Source organism: Gekko japonicus, unplaced genomic scaffold (genome assembly GCF_001447785.1).
Source record: "Gekko japonicus isolate JY-2015 unplaced genomic scaffold, Gekko_japonicus_V1.1 scaffold274, whole genome shotgun sequence".
Classification (NCBI taxonomy): Eukaryota; Metazoa; Chordata; class Lepidosauria; order Squamata; family Gekkonidae; genus Gekko; species Gekko japonicus.
The window spans coordinates 156,194-175,819 of NW_015174850.1; the positions used below are offsets into that span (position 1 = coordinate 156,194).

At 47.2% G+C, this 19,626-nt stretch overlaps 1 protein-coding gene across 1 annotated transcript in view; it reads left to right on the forward strand.

Annotated features, from left to right (window-relative positions):
• Nucleotides 1–511: 511 nt before the first annotated feature.
• Nucleotides 512–19,626, forward strand: part of LOC107121596 (tumor necrosis factor receptor superfamily member 1A-like) — a 32,442-nt gene continuing 13,327 nt past the window's right edge. The window contains exons 1-5 of the mRNA XM_015424533.1: nucleotides 512–674; nucleotides 12,999–13,200; nucleotides 17,444–17,572; nucleotides 18,523–18,669; nucleotides 18,929–19,013. Coding sequence (XP_015280019.1) covers nucleotides 636–674; nucleotides 12,999–13,200; nucleotides 17,444–17,572; nucleotides 18,523–18,669; nucleotides 18,929–19,013 — 602 coding nt within the window. The 5' untranslated portion in view covers nucleotides 512–635. The remainder of the gene's footprint in view (nucleotides 675–12,998; nucleotides 13,201–17,443; nucleotides 17,573–18,522; nucleotides 18,670–18,928; nucleotides 19,014–19,626) is intronic.

Below are 19,626 nucleotides of genomic sequence, written 5' to 3' on the forward strand. Positions count from 1 at the left end.
CCATCGAATCCCCCCTCCCAAGCAGCCATTTTCTCCCTGGGAAACTGATCCCTGTGACATCCGGAGATGAGGTATAATTCCAGGAAATCTCCAGGCCCCAACTGGAGGATGGGAACCTTCTGTATGGAATATATACTGAGGTAATGTTAAGCAGTGGTGAGGATATTTTTTTTCTTTTTAAACGTAAGAATACTGGGCCAGAAGCACACACTTTCTCCGTCGCACGTGGCTCTGAATAAGGCAATCCCTTTCCGTGGGAATCAACACTGGACAGAGAGGGGGTGAAAAACCAGCCTGTTCTTTGGACTCCTCAGTGCAGTTCTGGAGTTCCATGAATGACCGGGAATGGATGAATGGCTCCGTTTATGTGACAAGGCCGAGTCCTTTCCGCACACTGGAGCTGGGGGGGAATCTCTGGAGTGTGTCTGTGGGCGGGAATCTATGATCTCCACACCCTTCCCTCTGACTTTTTTTCCTCTCTCTCTCCGGCTTCCTGTTGCAATAAGGAACTTGGATTTGCCAGCCACGCAAGTTTCACTCTCTTCCCTTTTCGGAGCCTCTCGCTCGCGAGGGAGGCCTCTCCAAGGCCGACATGGAGCCCGGCCGGCCGATGTGAGCACCGGGCTGGCTGAACTATGGTCTGGCTGGGGCTCTTCCCAGCCTTCGCAGCCACGGTAAGTGGGAGCCACAGAAGGCGGGAAGGAGGCTAGGTTTGGGCCGCGGTTGTCTTCCTGGATCAGGGTGTCATGATCTGGTGCCTGGCTGGGGCCTGAGGAATGGCAACAACAGAGGCGACCGGAAGTCTTCTCCTTAGTCATCTGCTAGGGTTGCCAGCCCTCCAGGTGGGGCCTGGAGTTCTCCCACAATTACAAGTGGTCTCCAGACTAGAGAGATCATTTTCCCTGGTAAAAGCGGCAGGTTAAAGGGGCAGGCTTTGTGGAAGACCATAGATATTAGGTGAAATCTCTCCCCCAAATTAACCCCTCCGCAGGTACCACTCCTAGGAGTTACCATTGTCAACTAGGCAGGGCCCGGAGATCTCCAGGGATTACAACTTTGGGAGGTTTTGCTGACATGACACTGCATCCACCTCAAAAGGATGCTGTTAAGTGATCTCCATGCCAGGGAGGAGAGAATGGAGATTCTCGGTTTGCTTCCCACAATTAGAAAAGACACCTTTAGACATGTAACTGCTATTTTGACATGTTTATTGCTTTACAACTGTTGACCTTATAACCTTAGCTTGTTATTTAGTTCTGACTTTGCATAGCTTAAACATCATCATGTCACATGTTAATTTGCTGTTAAGTCCCTGTCTATAAGTTTGAACCTTACCTACCGTTCCAGTGCATTTGAAGAAGTGTGCTTTGCACACGAAAGCTCATACCTTGCATAAACCTTTGTTGGTCTTAAAGGTGTCACTGGACTCTAACTTTGTTCTACTGCTTCAGACCAACACAGCTGACCTCCTGGATCTAACTTCTCTCCAGTTAGATTTGAGTCCAGTAGCACTTTAGAGACCAATACTATTTTCAGGGTATAAGCTTTGACGAGTCAAAGTTCCCTTAGTCAGACACAGACTAGAATAGAGATCTGGGTCCTTTTATCCCAGGCAGGAGGTGGGAGGGGTGTTGTAAAGGATGCTTGTAAACGACGCAGAGGTACAAAGCCTATTATAGGTGGCTTAATTAGAGCCGAGAGGAAATGCTCCACATCACAGAGACCAGTTCCCCTGGAGAAAATGGTAGCTGCGGAGGGAGGACTGGATTATGCCCCCCTGAAGTCTCTCCCTTCTCCAAACTTCACCTTCCCCAAGCTTCACCTCACCTCAAAAAAAAAAAAAATCTCCAGGAACCTCCCAACCTGGAGCTGGCAACCCAACCACCCCCCAAATCTCTGAGAATTTCCTGGGCCAGAATTGGCCTCGTGGTCTGTCTCTTGGCCTGCCAGCAGTAGAAAAGAGTAAGAGTCAGTAGCACCTTTAACAAAATTAGTTTTAGGGGATGAACTTTCATGAATCACTGCTCACGTCTTCAGATATCTTCAGAAGTATCCAAAGAAGTGAGCCATGACTCAGAAAAGTTCATCCCCTACCATGAATTTTGTTAGTCTTTAAGGTGCTCCTGGACTCTTACTTTTTTCTACTGCTACAGACAGACTAACACAGCTACCCATCTTGATCCATCTTCTTCACCTGCTAGTTGGCTCTTTGTTACAAACAAATGTACGGACATACAGGAAGGATGTACATGTGTTCGCTGTAACGTGTGAACCGGGCTTGTTTATGCAGGAGGCTTAAGAAAACAAAACGGCAGGGCCCAGGGGCCATGAATCAGAGAGAGAAAAGAGTTAAGACATAATTACGTAAAATTCAGCTTTAATCAGGATAGGAGACCATTCATTAGTCATGGTATGATGTGGTAGTTAATACCTATACTGGGTGGAAGTAGCTACTGGTTTTGTTAAGATAGTCCTACTTGATGGGCCCTGTTCCATCAGGGGATAGGGATCCCAGCCTCCAGGTGGGACCTGGGGATCCCCCAGAATTACAACTCATCTCTACTGATGACTACAGAGATTGGTGCTCCTGGAGAAAATGGCTGCTTTGGAGGGTGCACTCTGTGGCATTATACCCAGCTGATGGGAGCTGATCTCTGTAGTCTGGAGACAGCTGTAATTCTGGACGATCTCCAGGGCCCCACCTAGCGGTTGGCAACCCTGTGTGCCATTTCTGTTTTTTATGGTCTGTTTCTAGCATAAGTGGTGTTTTATGGGTTTCATCTGAGGATGTTGAATGTTGTTTTATGCCTATCTTTATGGCCCTGATTTGTTTTTATAGCTTGGTTATTATTGGAATATTTTGTGCTTTTTTATGATTTCATTGTTTTGTTTTTACCTTACGAGATGCTGAGAGTAAGGCTCTGGATAGGCAGCACATACATTTTCTAATTTACTTACTTCCTTTATTTATATACCACCTGCCTTCCTAAGGGGCATCCAGAGCAGCTTATGTAGTTCTCCTCTCCTCTGTTTTATCCTCACAACGGCCCTGTGAGGTGGGCTAGGCTGAGAGTGTATGAGTGGCCGAAACATCACCCAGCAAGCTTTCATGGCAGAGTGGGGATTCAAACTTGGGTCTGACACTTTAACCACTGCACCAGGCTGGCTCTCATAAAATCAATTAATCAAGTGAGCTCTTTTACACTGGAATTCAGGTTGAAACTCCAAATGTGAAACAGCTGCATTTTGGTGTAGTGGTTAAGTGCGCAGACTCTAATCTGGGAGAACCAGGTTTGATTCCCCACTCCTCCACTTGCACCTGCTGACGTGACCTTGGGTCAGTCACAAGCTCTGGCACAGCTGTACCTGAAAGAGAGCTCTCTCAACCCCACCCGCCTCACAGGGTGTCTGTTGTGGGGAGGGGAAGGGGAAGGAGTTTGTAAACCGCTCTGAGACTCTGAGTGAAGGGCGGGGTATAAATCCAATCTCCTCCTCCTCCTCCTCCTCCTCCTCCTTCTTCCATTTGGGATTTATTCAGAGGTATCATGCTACCTTCTACCCACCCCACTACCCCCCTCCACCCTGGGGCTCAACCAAGATTTGGGATTTTTTAATCTCACCATAACTGTGACTATCGCAACAAAATCTATCACTCTCCGCCCATTAGAGGTATTAGGTTAGAATCTCTAATAAATGGTCTCTGGATTTTTCCTGATTAGATATGAATTTTACGTAATTACATTTGACTTTGTACTTCTCGCATTTCATGGCCCATTCACCCTGCTGTTTGCGGGGGTTTGTTCCTGGTTTGGGGGGGGGGGTGCCACTTCGCCATAAAATGAATGCAAAATGAGGATCTACTCAATTAATGGCATCTGAAGAAAGTGGACCCAAGTCCACAAAATTTTATGCTGGCTGGAATAAAACATTATTTGTCTTTAAGGTGCCAATGTTTATTTTTTAAAAACAGCAGTAATCGGTTATAATGCTATGGTTTCCCTACTTCTGCTAAGCTAGTTAACTCTTGTGATGGCTAAGCAACTCCAAATCCTTGTTGAGCCCTTGGGAAAACATTTGACGAATTCAAATGCAGTTGCACGCTAGAGAATGGTGATATTTGTTAGGTCAGCAATGAGGGGGTCCCATGAGGCTTGTAGGGGAGGGGAAAGTGAATTCTGCCCAGCCCCTGCTCTCCCCCACCCCCAAATCTGCTTTCCCTCATTCCTGCCCCTCCCCCCCCCAACTCCTCCACAACTGCAGTGCTGAGCAGCTGAGCACCATTGTGACTAGAGAGCCAGTTTGGTGTAGTGGTTAAGAGCGCAGACTCTAATCTGGGAGAACTGGGTTTGATTCCCCACTCCCCCTCATAGGCAGTCAGCTGGGTGACCTCAGGTCAGTCACAAGTTCTCTCAGAGCTGTTCTCTCAAGAGCAGTCCTCGAAAGAGCTCTCTCAGCCCAGCCTACCTCAAAGGGTGTCTGTTGTGGGGAGGGGAAGGGAAAGGAGTTTGTAAGCCGCTCTGAGACTCCTTTGGGTAGTGAAGGGCGGGGTATAAATCCAATCTCTTCTTCTTCTACAACTCGATATACTTCCCAAACTCCAGGATTTTTTAAAAATGGGAATGGGTGGGGTGATTTCTCCTTGTTTTTCTTTTAAAAAAACATTTTCCCTGCAAGGGGATTAAACATAAGGATAGGATGTGTCCTGGGAGGCTGATAAGAAATTCCAGTGAGAGACCAAGCCGCCCTCCTTCCTTTTCCTCTTTCTGGCACGTGCCAGTATTGTTTTGAGCTTGAGACAGAAATAATCCGATGAATCTCTGTGAGGAACAGGTTAGGCCAGAGTTTAATTTTTTCCACCAGGAATCCCTTTGATATGAATTGGTAAACAACCTATGAATCAGAAGCTTGGGTTTGTACACCTCCCGACTGGGTCCCCTCCCGGCCATGCCAAAATGGAGCTGTGATAGGGTTGCCCGCACCAGGTTGGGAAATTCCTGAGGATTTAGGGGAGGAGTCTGGGGAGGGCAGGGGTTTGGGGGAGGGGAGGGGAGGGTCCTCAGCAGCGTGCGATGCCATACAGCCCACCTTCCAAAGTTGCCCTTGTCTCCAGGGGAACCGATCTCTGTTGTCTGGAGATCGGTTGCGATTCCTGGATATTTCCAGGCCCCACCTGGTGGTTGGCAACCCCAAGCCGTGAGCAGGACCTGTTGCCCCTGTTCCTTGCCATTTTCCATGCGGTTTTGGTGCACCTCTGCGTTAGTCGGCTGACCTCTGGTGATTCTGACAACCTGGATTTGGTAGTGTCAAGAGTCCCAGTGTTCCCTCTAAGCTCGAATGAGTGTGAGCTAGCTCACAGTTTTTCAGGCTCCAGCTCACACATTTTTTTTTCTCAGCTCAGGAAGGAGGGCTCCAGAGCAAACTAATTTATGCAGCGGCCAAATCGCTCGCTCACAACTTTAATGCCAGGAGCTCGCAAAGTAGAATTTTTGCTCACAAGACCCCACAGCTTAGAGGGGGCATTGGACCTGTGCTGTTTCTCATGAGTGATGTCACAGGCACTATCCAATAAGTGCTTCATAACACTTGTACAGTAACATAGGTGGAGACAGATTCAGGTGGGGCAGCCGTGTTGGTCTGAAGCAGCAGAACAAAGTTTGAGTCCAGTGGCACCTTTAAGACAACCAAAGTTGAATTCCGGGCACAAGCATGCACATGAAAGCTTATACCCAGAATTGAACATTGTTGGTCTTAAAGGTGACACTGAACTCAAACTTTGTTCTGTCTTGTTCCATCTTGTTCTGTCATAGGAGACAAGTGAGGCTCTTTCTAGCAGGGCGGAAGAATTCTGTTTCTTCCCAAGGCAGGTTTTCATGGCATGCAGATTAAAAAAAAATTAAATCAGAAGGTACTTTCCAAAAAGAGAAAAGCGGGCGTAGCTTTTAAAGGCCAACCCAGACACTTATATAACATAGAGTTCTTAATGCCACACTAGACGCGAAAGGGGAATCCATACATACATTAACACATTCTCCCCCTCATGTAAGAAAGGAGGGGTCCGTTCTTGTACCAAAAGCAGAACATGTGAATGAAGGAAGCTAAACCTTACCCCCCAATCCATTTTAATAACTCTCTGTTCCATTGTCTGAAAGCTTTTTCTACTGGCTTAACTCCAGTAGTGGAAATTAGTTGGGGGGGGAAGTGCTTCAAATAACAGAGTGCAGCAAGATGAAGCGGGGGAAGGGCATGTTTCAGCTCCGCTTTGTCTGCTTGCTCTGCTTCTAGTAAAATAAATCCTGCTATTTTTCTTATTTATTATTGTATATTGTGCCATCAACATACACCAGCTGCTACCAACATTAAAAATAATGATATGCAGCCATTCTGCAGTTTCCCTTTTGAACCAGACCAGACTGGGTTCGTTTGTGATCCTATTTAAAGGGGAAAGCCTCAGGAATGCGGTGGGTTGTACTATTTGCATCTAGCGTTCGCTCCGCTGTTTTATCAAACCCACGTTGGAACAGAAATTCCCCTCTACTGTTTCGTGCCACTTTCACTGTCTTTGATTGTCGGATTTTATGGAAGCTTCCACACTACATGTCGGTTTCACTTCCTTTGATCTCTCGGTTTTGTGGTACTGTCTGCATAGATTTATGGCCATTTTATGGCCGTTCAGGGGTGACTCTGCAGTCAGTATGGTGTTGGCCTGGAGAATCTGAATGTGGTTTTGAGCCGCATCTTTTTCTGTTCCAGTGTGGGTTTGGTAAAACAACAGAGCAAATGCTAGATGCAGAATGGGCCAGTGAGCACAGCATCTTGTGGACGGTCTCCTTAAATGCAGGAGTTTCCTGCTGTCCTTGTGTGGAAAAATCCTCTCGTGGAAACAGCCTGTATGTTTGCTGACAGAGATTTGTGAAAGTTTGTTGAGGCAGGACTTCCTTTACAGAACCCATGCTTATTTATCTATAGTAAGGCTTGTTCTTCAATGTTTAACATTCTAGCTGTAAAAATGCAGTAATTTACCCAAGACAGAGATTAGGTTGATGGTTCTTTAACTTCCTGGGTCCTTTTTAAAAAAACTGGTATTACATAGGCTACCTTTCTGGTAAGGAAGCTGTTTTGAAAAATAGCTTGCATATTTCTATTTGAGTGCTTGTTTTTTTAAGAACAGTTTGGTGCCCGCCATCTGGCAAATGTATAATACATCCATTGACTCTAAAGCATAGCCTTTCTGATGTCCTTCCTGAAAACAGTAGTTGAGGTATGGTATCTCCCCAATGTCTTCTGCAGAGAAGACTGATACAAAGAATTGATTTATCTTTTCAGAAAATTGCTGGATTCCTTTGTTTCATTACTTCTCTTGCCCCTACCCCTGATTTATTTAAATAGAGGCTGTGGCTCAGTGGTAGGGCATCTACTTGGCATGCAGAAGGTCCCAGATTCAATCCCTGGCTTCTCCAGCTAAAAGGTAGTGGGTGATGGGAAGGATAATAGGTGATGGGAAAGACCTCCTCCTGACCTTGACGGATTGAGGGTCTGATTCAGTATTAGGCAGCTTCATGTGTAGAGTTCACAGTGACCTCTTGTGCCAAACCTGAATCGGCCCTGTTCCAGTCTTACATTTCTTATGCTCCTGTTTCATATACCAGGGAGAACATAAGAACATAAGAGACGCCAATGTTGGATCAGGCCAAAGGCCCATCCAGTCCAACACTCTGTGTCTCACAGTGGCCATAAATACCAGGTGCCATCAGGAGGTCCACCAGTGGGGCCAGGACATTAGAAGCCCTCCCACTGTTGACCCCCCCCCCAAGCACCAAGAAGACAGAGCATCACTTGCCCCAGAGCCCCTATCTATACCTTGTGGCTAATAGCCACTGATGGACCTTTGCTCCATATCTATATATCTAATAGCCAAGTTGCCCCCGTGAGTGCGGATCGCTAAATCCACGTTCCGGGGGCACTTGGGGGGAGGGGGAGGTTTGTGCACACGTGTGCACACAAAAAGCATCCCAGTGCCTAACAAACTTGAACCCTTCCCCCCTACACCATCGTCTCATCCACGCATTGAGACTCCTGATCTGTGCCTGTCTCTCTAGTCCTGCGCATGGAACAGGTAGCACTTCTGAGAAGGCTATCTTGGAGGTCCTGGCCTTGAGTTTCCTGCCCAGCAGCCTAAATTTCTCCTCCAGGACCTCACGACTGCATTTCCCCACATAGTTGGTGCCGACATGCACCACGACCACTGGCTCCTCCCCAGCACTATCTACCAGCCTATCTAAAACACACGTAATGTCCGCTACCTTCGCACCAGGAAGGCAAGTCACCATACGGTCAGTACGCGGGTTCGCCACCCAGCTGTCTACCTGCCTAAGGATCGAATCACCCACTACCAAGAGCCCCCCTCCCACCCTGCTCAGGGATGGTTCCTTGGTGCAAAAGGATACCCGCTCACCAGCTGGGGAAGAGGTCCCTTCTGAGGGCACATTCCCCTTATCCTCAGCACGGTGCCCTGCTTATCCGAGACCCTCATGCTCCCTGACAGCAGCAGGGCTGCCAGATCCAGAGTGGGACATATCTATCAAGTCCCCAAGAGTCTTTTCAGTGTGCCTAACTGACTGTCTCTGCTTCTCCAGGTCAGCCACCTTGGCCTCAAGGGAGCAAACATGTTCCCTGAGAACCAGGATCTCCTTGCACCGAGCACACACCCAATACTTCTGCCCAGTGGGCAGATAGTCATACATGTGACACTCCGTGCAAAACACTGGATAGCCCCCATCCCCCTGCTGGCATTCTGGCTTCATAATTCTTTTAAAATAAGTAAATATAATCCCCCTTTTAAAACCCTTTGTATTTATGTGTTTTTTCTTGTCGAAGTCAAATTACTTTCCGGGGAAGACAAAGAGCCTAGGGCCTTGGCTTTCTGGCTCTTCTTGGGCTTCTTACAGAGCCCCTAGGCTAAGAGCCACAGGCAAAGAGCCCTTTAGCTCGCCCTTCGGCTCGTGCCTCTGGCAAGGTGCTTTCTTAAATACTGAATTACAGTCAGTCCCAGTCAAACAATGCCCCTTCCTCTCCCTCTCTCAATCAGCCAGGACTCTGCAACAACGCTAAGCGCTTCCACACACTGCTAAACATAGTTTTCCCATACAATATCCTCAGCTGGATCCCCTCAGCTGAAAGCAAGTAAAGAAAACACTCACCCCCCTAGCAGCTCTCTCTCTTGCTCCTGCTCCGAGCTCAGCTGGGAGCATGCTATGTGCGCAGCCCTTGGTACATGCAGCTGTGGTTTTGTGTGAAAATGAGTGTGCATATTTTCCAGCCACACTACATGCTACCTGAAACCCAGATTTCCAAGACTATGTATTCAAATGTGCTAAAACTCCAAAATGTGCACCTTGCCCCTTTCCCACAAAATGGTGATTGTGCATGCCAAGAGGCTCACATGTGGTGAGCTCTCCCGGAACACAAGATGTTTTAAAACTGGTTTTATTTATTTCATGGTGTATTATAAATAGACAAAGGCAGGAGCACAGGATGGATGGATGGGGGGGGGAGAGAGAGAGAGGCAGAAGCACCAGAAGTTAAGGAAATGGTGCCCTTATCCAAGGGTTCTCTTTTTAAAACTCTTTTAAAAAGTTCTTTACACACAGAATATATGTTCAACAGAAAATTCAATGAGATAAGCTTGCTATCAAAACAGTGTAGTAACTCACAATTCTTTGAGGATAGCAGAATACAAATGATTAACTTAATCACTGCCTTCGAGCATTTTGTGTAAACCAAAATTAGTTGTCCCTTAGATTCACCATTTGGCTCCAAACATCAATATTATTTAAATACGTTCTTTTAAAATAAGCTATCAGTTTAGTCATACAGAACATACCTTTCAGCTTCTGTAGCCACTCTGTTTTTACTTGGAAGAGAATTTGTCTTCCAGTGTCTGACAAAAATATTACGAGCAATTACTGTTGCATATGGGACCAATTCTTGAAGAGAGGACAGTGTGCAGACCACAGAGTTTAACAATAACTGTTCTGATGTACAAGCAATTGTATAGCCTGTACCTGCTGAAATGCTCACTACTAGTGCTGTCTGATGTTTTATAACTCACAAACACTCCCACCACATATGACAAAAGTAGCATTATCTTTTTCTACAAAACCAACAATTCTTTGTGGTGCTACAGATTTGGGGAGCGTCTGTTTGGTGACAGGTACCATTGGTTTGCCATTTTAATTCTGCTCTCGTTCAAAGAGAGATTCACTGAAAAGGTTGACCCTCTTGTAAAAAAAGTGATTCCATATAACTGAATGTACTCAGTGTTTGTCCAAATATTCGGTTGCCATAGTTTAGTTTATTTTTAGTTTATTATTATGGTCTTAATACCAGCATACAATCTAAACATAATATGAGAAAGAAGGAAAAAACAGAGATAATATACAGAATAAAAATCTAAATGTAAGAACTTTTAAAATGTGATTCCCACAATTTAAGAATCAATGCACAGAACTCAGCAACTGAATGTGTAATCTCTGTATTCTTATCTGATAGAAGCCAGTGAAGCCTTGTTTTGTTTGTATTAATGTGACCAGGTATCCTATCAACTAATGGGGTAATAATCTTAAGACAAGCCTCTTTGTAGAGTGGGCAACTGAAAAACATATGCTCTGCCGATTCAACCTCGCATGAAGTGCATGAACATAGTCTTTCATGGTAGGGGATTTTATTGTACCTGCCTTGAATAACTGCAGATGGAAGGGCAGATATTCTGTTGCCATTTCGTGCAGCTATCAGTGCTGTGCCCTAAGTGTTGGGTCCAAGTGTCGCTTTCTGAGGTTTTTTTTTAAAGTAGGGTGAGTATGCATATGAGAGAGAGACTACTACTCTTTCAGTCTCTTGCACGTAAATCTGGTGTTATGCCATTACCTTTGACCTGCAGTTGGCAAGTTGCCCCATACAGGCTCAACAGTCAGCAAATGCTTGAAATGGTTGTCTCTGTCCGCTCCAGTAGCAGCAAATGAGTTGCCTGTAGCAGAGATGTATGACTCACTAGAAAAGAACGTTGGATTTACTGAAATGGAAGCTCCTTCCTGGAACTCACAGCTACAATATTTAATGTGGTATAAACACCAGAGAAGGTCAGCAATCACAATATTGTGAAGTTCAGCATTAGATGAGTGGAAGGTTTCCCTGGAAGTCCAACACAACTGTGTCTGGTTTGAGAAGAGGGAACCTCAGATTTGAGTCAAATGGAATCTGAAAGACAGAGAAAGAAAGGTCAGAACGCTTAGATATTATTCAAACCCACAATAACAGGAGCTCAAAAATCTATACCGCAGATTAGGCAAGGTGCCATGACATCTAAGAGGATGCCAGCATGGTTAATGCGCAAAGTCATGGAAACCCTAAAAGTTAACAAGAAAAAAAAAGCCTGCCTCATACGCGAGAGGATGTCCTTCACATGTCCTTCAGAGGTGGTTTGCCATTGCCTGCCTCTGCGAGGCAACCCGGGTCTTACCTGGCGGTCTCCCATCCAGGCATTGATCAGGGTTGAGACTGCTTAGCTTCTGAGGTCTGACAAGATCGGGCTAACCGGCTGCATCCACAGGCAACAAGAGAATATTAGGAACCAGAGTGCTAAAACATTAAGACAATAAGGATTTTCTGTGCATACCTCAAAAGCAGGAAACTGGCAAGGGAGACAGGAGCTCTGAAGACAGGTGAAAGGGTTGCTGAAGAAAGACCCTGAGAGGCTGCAGAGAAAACTGAATTCTCCATGTTTTCACATCTGAGTCACCCTTTTCAGGAAGGCTGTGTCCAAAGGACCAGTCAGTGAGCGGAAATGACCAATAAAGTTTTAGGGCCAAAACTGATGATCTCTGAACACAAATACTCCATGCTCCTGTAAAAACAGATACCATTCCAAAAGATTGGAAGGCAGTAAATGAAACACTTATGTTTCAAAAAGAGATCTAGAGGAAATCCAGGAAATTACAGGCAGAATGACTCTTCTGGGTAAATGGTGGTAACTGTTATGATAGTATTGTTAACTACATGTACAAATGAGCTGGAAGGAATATACTCATGAAGGAAAAAAAGTTGCTCTTAATTAAAGAGTCTCCTCGTCAATAGCCTAGGCCAGTGTCCACTGTCACCCCACACAGAACTTTTATAGCATCTCCGGGTGCCCCACATGCAGCCTCCAGCCACATCACGGGATTATGGCAGGGCCTGACAAATCCCAGGCGCCAGTCTACCACGGAACATAGAAATTTCATTGGGGAAATTAGTATTTTCAGCAGTGATCTTATTGTAGTATCTCTCAGGGATCCTCAGGAAGAGTCCAAACTTATCATTTCACATCAGAATATGTTTTGTGGTGCGGCATAAAAATACATATGCATGAAGTTGTTGTCATGGCTTGTTTATATGCTAACTTTACACCATTCAGTGATGGTGGATGAATTCATTTCTTACCCAGTTGCTTTAGATTGTCTCTGATATTCAGTACTCCGTTAAACAAGAGATTTCTAAAGCGATAATGGAATTGTAAGAAATTGAGGAGAAAATAGGTTAGGGTTAGATGTTAGCTTTTCATTGTAGTGGTGACAAACATGGTGACCCCAAATTTATTTAAATGCTACAGCAATTTTGTCAAAGCTTTTTTTTAAATTTTAAACTGTTTATTGAAGATTGAAATTAAATACAATGCAGTACTTGGTAAAGACTGGGGTTGTCAGCAATGCTCCCTCTAAGCTGTGGAGTCTTGTGAGCAAAAATTCTACTTTGTGAGCTACCGGCATTAAAGTTGTGCGCGAGCGATTTGGCTACTGCATAAATTAGTTTGCTCTGGAGCCATCTTTCCTGAGCTGAGACAAAAATGCCTGAGCTGGAGGCTAAAAAACTAAGCTAGCTCACACTAACTCAACTTAGGGGGAACACTGGTTGTCAGCTTTGAGTTCTCCTTGACGAAGAACTGTTGGTTCATTTTGTGTTTGCAGGTCACATTAATCCTGATTCAGATGAATACAGGGGAATGCCTGGGAATACACCCCATCCCCAGTGACGTGCATAGCCATGGTGTACTTGCGGACAAGCGACCCTTCATCCACCCCGGCAGCAGAGAAAGGAGGAACGTGATGTGTAGGTCAGGGTACTACCCCCATCCAAACAGAACTCACTGCTGCATGCTATGCCACAAAGGTATGAACAAATGAAAAACAGAGTTACCTCTAGTATTGTTGCGTATTCTGTGTCTCCCCTTATTGACAAATCACCTTTTTCCTGACTCTACCTTTTAAATGGTTCAAATTGTGATTGCACAAAAAACCCAAAAATAACGGCCCCGTTCACACGGAGCATTTCCCGCGCTAAAGATATGGATGGTAAGCGGATTTTCGGCACGCAATCACACCGCAACATCTGGGAAGCGTAGTGCACCCGTGGCTAACCCGTGGCTTCTTGCAGAAGATGCAGAGTAAAAAACTAGTACATACGATGCGCTAGTTTCCGGAAAACGTGGGGCAAGAGCGGGCGTCTGATTGCATTTCCACTGTAATCCCGTGGCATCCGGCGCCCGCCCATGTCCCATCGCAAACCGGATGTGGTTTTGTTTTTTTTAAGGTCTCCACAGAATGCGCACAAACGCCCACTGGCACATGCGCACACTGTGGTGAGGGGAAAAAAATTCCCGTTTGCCACGGAAGCAGCACCTAGCGATTGCCAGTGTGATCGCGCCACACCCCTTCTTTGCCACGCTGCAGGATAGCTGTGTGATCGGCACCTAATGGCATACCCATGGGACCTCCATGGGACATGTGATCGGGCTGCCGCACGTTACTTTGCTTTGGGGCAAATAGCCACGCTTCCCCACACACACACATTTTTCAGCACGTGTGACCGGGACCAACATTCTTCTTATCTTACTGTTATTCTCACTCAAAGTTCCTGAACAGATCAAAATCCACAGGCAATCACTGCAGCTGAATATCTAGAGACTGCTTAAGGTAGTTTTCCAATCCTCGTCTAGCAAGGAAAAAGCAGACAATTTGTTGAGATGATAAATTCACATAACCTGTTAAGGGGAGAGGATAAATGCCGTTGTGTTAGTTGAGATCAGATTCCATACTCCAATAAAACACGTTCTAAGGACTCAAGCTGACCAAATCCACATTTACAAACTCTGCCCCGGGAAAGTTGATTTGTGGGGTTGTGGGTAGAGTTGCCAGCTTCCAGGTGAGGCCTAGAATCCTCCCAGAATTACCATTGAATTACCACTGATCCCTAGACTACTGGAGAAAATGGTGGCATCGAAGGGCGGGCTGTATGGCATCATACCCTGATGCGGTACCTCCCCTCCCCAAACCCAGTTGGCAACCCTAGCTGTGGGACTCACTTAAACTAATAGTCATGGAGATCAGGGGGCTGCATTGTAGAGGGGTGAAGGGGATGAACTCACCCTTTCCATTTCCAACAGAGGAACTGCGCTGATCAAAGAGGGAGTAAAGGTAATTCTGCCTCCTCCTTCCTCGTCAGGAAGCTCCCAGCCCTCTACCGTCCCGGGAATCAACTTGATTCCTATGACTGGAAAGGGCTGGTGAGGGGAAGAGCCTCAGTCCTTGTAACCCACAGGTTGTTAAATCTAGCCCACCGGTTCTCCATCAATAGGGCAGGAGAACACAAAAGGCTATTGTCACGGCTCAGGTGGGGTGTCACCTGACGCTGCCACCACTCTGGTTTTAGGATCTCATGAGAAGGCCCAGAGCACCCTCCAAAGGTCTTCAGGCCTCCCTTGTTTGGCCGAATAATAGGCGTGAGGACCAGGCAGAGTAAACAACAAAGAAAAGGTTGATTTTACAGGAGGTCAGTCAAATGTAGGAAACCAACAAGGTGCAAGAACAATAGCAATAAGTGGGTGAAGAGAAAATTAACCAAAATGCCCTAACGCGACTGGACTCACGGTCCCTAGTTCACTGTCTCAGTTGGGCCTGAGTTGGCTCACCAGTCCTCTGAGGGTGAGGGTCTCTCCCAGCAGCAGCCTTCCCTCTGGCCCTGCTCTCTTGGAAGAAAGAACAGCTCTTCTTCTGTACCAGCTCTTTTATCATAAGTTCCCTTTCTCTGTGATTGGCTAAAATTGGCGCCAAAACCTCTCAGGGGCTTCCGGGAGTTGTAGGCCTGGCCTCCTCCCACTGTTACTCAGGCTCCCTGGGCCTGCTAGGCCTTTACTTGCACAGCCCAGATCATGACAACTATTAAGAGATAAGCTTTGGCCGCTAGCAAGAAGCATCACTTTCTTGCAACAACACAACATCATCACAGACACAGTGAAGCTGAATCTTAACTGGAAAGCAAAACAAATGCAGTTTTTATACACACAGTTGAAGGACCAGAGAGGAGGTGATGTGAAAGACCTCAGAAAGTTCCAGGTTCTGTCCCCAGCATCTCCAGTTAAAAGGATCAGGTAGGAGGTGAAGGGAAAGACCTCAGCCTGAGACCCTGGAGAGCTGCTGCCAATCTGAGTAGACAATACGATCTTGATGGACCCAGGGTCTGATTCAGTATAAGGCAGTTTCATGTGTTCATGTCAGGGAAGGGGTTGTGGCTTGCTGGCAGAGCCTCTGCTTGGCGTGCAGAAGGTCCCAGGTTCTATCCCCGGCATCTCCAGTTAAAAGGATCAGGTAGGAGGTGAAGTGAAAGACGTCAGCCCGAGACCCTGGAGAGCCGCTGCCAGTCTGAGTAGACAATACTGACCTTGATGGACCAAGGGCCTGATTCAGTGTCAGGCACTTCATGTGTTCGTATGAGGGTCTCAGTCAGGATAAGGCAGCTCCATCTGTGTTCATGGTAATGTTGCAAGCTTAGGAACTGAGAACCCAGCGTAAGCAAGATGTTTGGTACGGCCGATCCAGGGTTGCCAGCAAGCTTGGATGGGGGGGGGGGAACGGTTTGTCCCTTTAACAAACACTGAAGAAGAGCTATTCACCAGGAGATGCAGCTGACTTTCATGGCATGAAAAGCTTGAGTTGACTTTTCCCACACATTTTAAAAATCTGTATTAATGGGACAGGACATTTTTCTCCATGCCTGCTTGGCAGTCCTAATTGCGGACTTTGGTTTAACCAAGGCTCTGGGTGTGCACAATCCCACACAGGTGAGTTCTTCTTCCCTGCCTGACATCACGGGTCCCGGGCTTTCCTCCTCCTCCTCCTCCTGAACTGCACTAGATAATGCTACTGCGTCTGGTTGGCGGAAGGGAGCCCTTTCGTCCCTTCAGGATTCCACCTAGCCGAGGGAGAGCCCCGATCCACTTACTCAAAGCCAGACATGGACCAAGCCTCTGCAGAAACAGAGTCCTTCGTTTTCCTTAGTTCTTAAATCTAAGCAGCTAATTTCATCCCAGCCGGGGAGGGGGGGAGGGAGCTCGTTTGCAAGCTGTTGCGGTTTCTGAATATATCAGAAATGAAAGTTGATGGAAAATGTTGAGCCAGAAGAAAGGAAGCTAGAGAAAAGAGAGGAAGTAAAAGAGCATTGTCTGTTGCATCACCCTCTGCTGCACCGTCCTCCTTATTCATTAAGAAGTGCCTCAGGGGTGGGAAGGACCAGGCTGCTGGGACAGCCGACACCCGCGCGTCCTCTCCTTTGCCCTGAGCAGAACAGCGTCACGGGGCAAGTCAGTGCTGTGCATTTAAACATGTCTAGGGATGCCAGGCTCCAGGTAGGGCCTGGATTTCGACCGTAATCGGGGCTTTTTTTTCCCCGTCGGGGATCATGCTGGAACAGAGTTCCGGAACCTCTTTGACAAAATCCTTTTAAAAATGTTTAAAAGTTCGTGAGTTTTCCGGTATACAGGTTGAAAACTTCCTTTCCCCTTTGAGGGGAAAAAAAAGCCCTGCCCATAATCACAACTGATCTCCAGACTACGGACATCAGTTGCTGTACAGAAAACGGCAGCTTTGGAGGGCGGACTGTATGACATCACATCCCTCCCCCAGCTCTGCCGCAGGGTCCGCCCCCAAATCTCCAGGCATTTCCTGGCCCAGAGCTCTTGTCTAGGGAGGTCCATATGGCTTCGTGGTTCGTGGGTTAGGTCCGTGACCCTGGGCAGCTTGCAAAAGCCATTTCAGGGGGATGCGTTCCCTTGAAATGGCTTCTGCAAAGCTGCTTGGCGGACCGAGCCACAATCTCACCCACTTCCGGTTCACTTCCAGACATGAACTCCGTGGGCCTCCTGGCTGTCCACGGCTGTGTGTGTCAGCAGGATCAGACCAGGCGCATAGACCACGAGGCTGTGTATTTGCTGAACAGTTTGCACCTCGCCCCTTCCGTCTTAGGCCAGACGGACAAGGCCATTCTGTGCCCGCCTCTTGGCTCTCTCATTCAGCCACAATCCCGCCCCCCCCCCTTCATCTCCCTGCCACTCACTTCCTGTTGGGCACTTCCTTTGCAGGCAATTACGTTGCTCAGCACTGCGTGAGCGAAGATATGACGCCCGACTGTACACCATGCCCTGAGGGATCCTTCACGGATTGGGAAAATTCTGCAGGAAATTGTCGCGGGTGCCAACGCTGCTATGCAAGTAAGTCCGTCGGAAGAGAGACCGGATGAGTAGCAGGACTGGGAAGGTTGCAGGTGGGGGGCTGGGCAGGGGCAGAGCTGGGATCACAGGAGAGGAAGAAGTTAATGTAACGTAAACCAGCTTATGCGTATTTTTAACTGATATCCTGCTTTTCACCTTGATCAGGGACCCAAAGTGGCTTTTCACCTCATTCCCCTTTCCTCCATTCAAGCCTCACAATGACAACCCTGTGAGGTGGAGTTAGGTTGAGGGACTGTGACAGGCCCAAGATCACCTGAGAGCCAGTTTGGTGTAGTGGTTCAGAGCACACATTAATCTGGAAGAACCGGGTTTGATTCCCCCCTCCTCCGTATGCAGCTGCTGGTGTGGCCTTGGTCAGTCATAAGCAGTCCTCAGAACGGCTCTCATCCCCATCTACCTCACAGGGTGTCTGTTGTGAGGAGGGGAAGGAAAAGGAGATTGTAAGTTGCTCTGAGACTCCTGCAGGTAGTGAAGGGCCAGATATAAATCCAATCTCCTCCTCTTCTTCTCCTCCTCCTCCTCCTTCCATGGCCGAGCAGAGGATTCACACCCGGTTGTCCCAGGTATTAGTACATTGCTCTAACCACTGTGCCACCCCAGCCCTCTAACATGCAGAGAGTTCTCTGTGTGAGATTTCTTTCAGGCAACGAAATATGTTTCAGACTTTTCTTTTCCGCTTTCCCTAAGCTCAGGAATTAGAATAAAGCAATATTGAAAACCACATAAAATGAAAACACACAGTGATGGTGAAGATAGTAAAATCTTGATAACCATCCAGATCAACACGAGTTTTAAAAAAACCAAAAACCCGCAAAGCTGTATGGGGGGGCCCCTAATCCACTGAGTGTTCAGATTGCTCTTTTGCGGCCTGAGGATCCCTACCAGTATGATCTGCTCATAAGGAATCCTTTCTTTCCCCTTCTGAGTAGACTTGGGGCAGGTTGCATTGACCAACTGCAGCAGGACCCAGGACACTGTCTGTGGCTGTCCCAGCAACCACTATCGGACTAACGACAGCCCCGAGTTCTCCTGCAAACCCTGCAGCGCCTGTCACAACGGAACCATCTTGAAAAAATGTGAGTATGACCTGGCAGAAATCATCTCTCTGACTAGAACACTGACCGTTTTGATTGTTCCCTCCACAGTTTACTGTAGAATGTTTTTCTACAATATCTTTCTCGCATGTTGTCAGTGTTCTGGAACGATTCCTTCTCCTGCAGTCATCCTATGGGGTCAGCCATCTCTTTTCCTCTCGTTAACCAGAAACTGCCCTGTTCTGACTCTGAGGGCAGATCCATGCCCACTTCCCTCACCTCCGTTCTCTCTTCTCCCCAGGTACCACGTCCAGCGATACGGTCTGTAGGTGTCACAAAGGGTTTTTTCTGCAGACTCGGAAGAACAGCTGTTCACCGTGCAGCAGGTGAGGGGTTATGTCCTCTGGGTGGGGCTGTGTTCAGGCAGAGAGGCAGCTCCTTTAGGTGCTTATGGGATGGCATGCCGCATGTCAGTTTGGTGTAGTGGAGCCAGTTTGGTGTAGCGGAGCCAGTTTGGTGTAGCAGTTAGGAGTGAAGGCTCTAATCTGGGAAAAATGGGTTTTGTTACCCAGAATGAAAGGAGTTAAGCACCCATCCCTCTCAATTTCTGACCTTCTTTGGACAGTGCTCCCCCACCCCAGCTTAGGTATTCAGGTGGTGGTGGGTGGAGGCCAGTGCTCCCTCTAAGCTGACTTAGACCGATTTCACACAAGAGCTGTGCCGCGGTCACGCCTCCCTTTGCCCCGCTTCTTATTTATTTATTTATTTATTTATTTATTTATTTTATTAAATTTATACCCTGCCCTCCCCACAAAGGACTCAGGTCAATTTCCCACTTGAAGCCGCGTGGCCGCATTTTTACCCGCGGTTTCGCCCAGTTTTCCCCACGGTTTCATGATCCCGGTTTTTGAGGATCACTAAACCGCGGGTAAAATCCGGGGAAGCCGTGGGTCAAAATGCGGCCACGTGGCTTCGAGCGGGAAATTGACCAATAGAAGC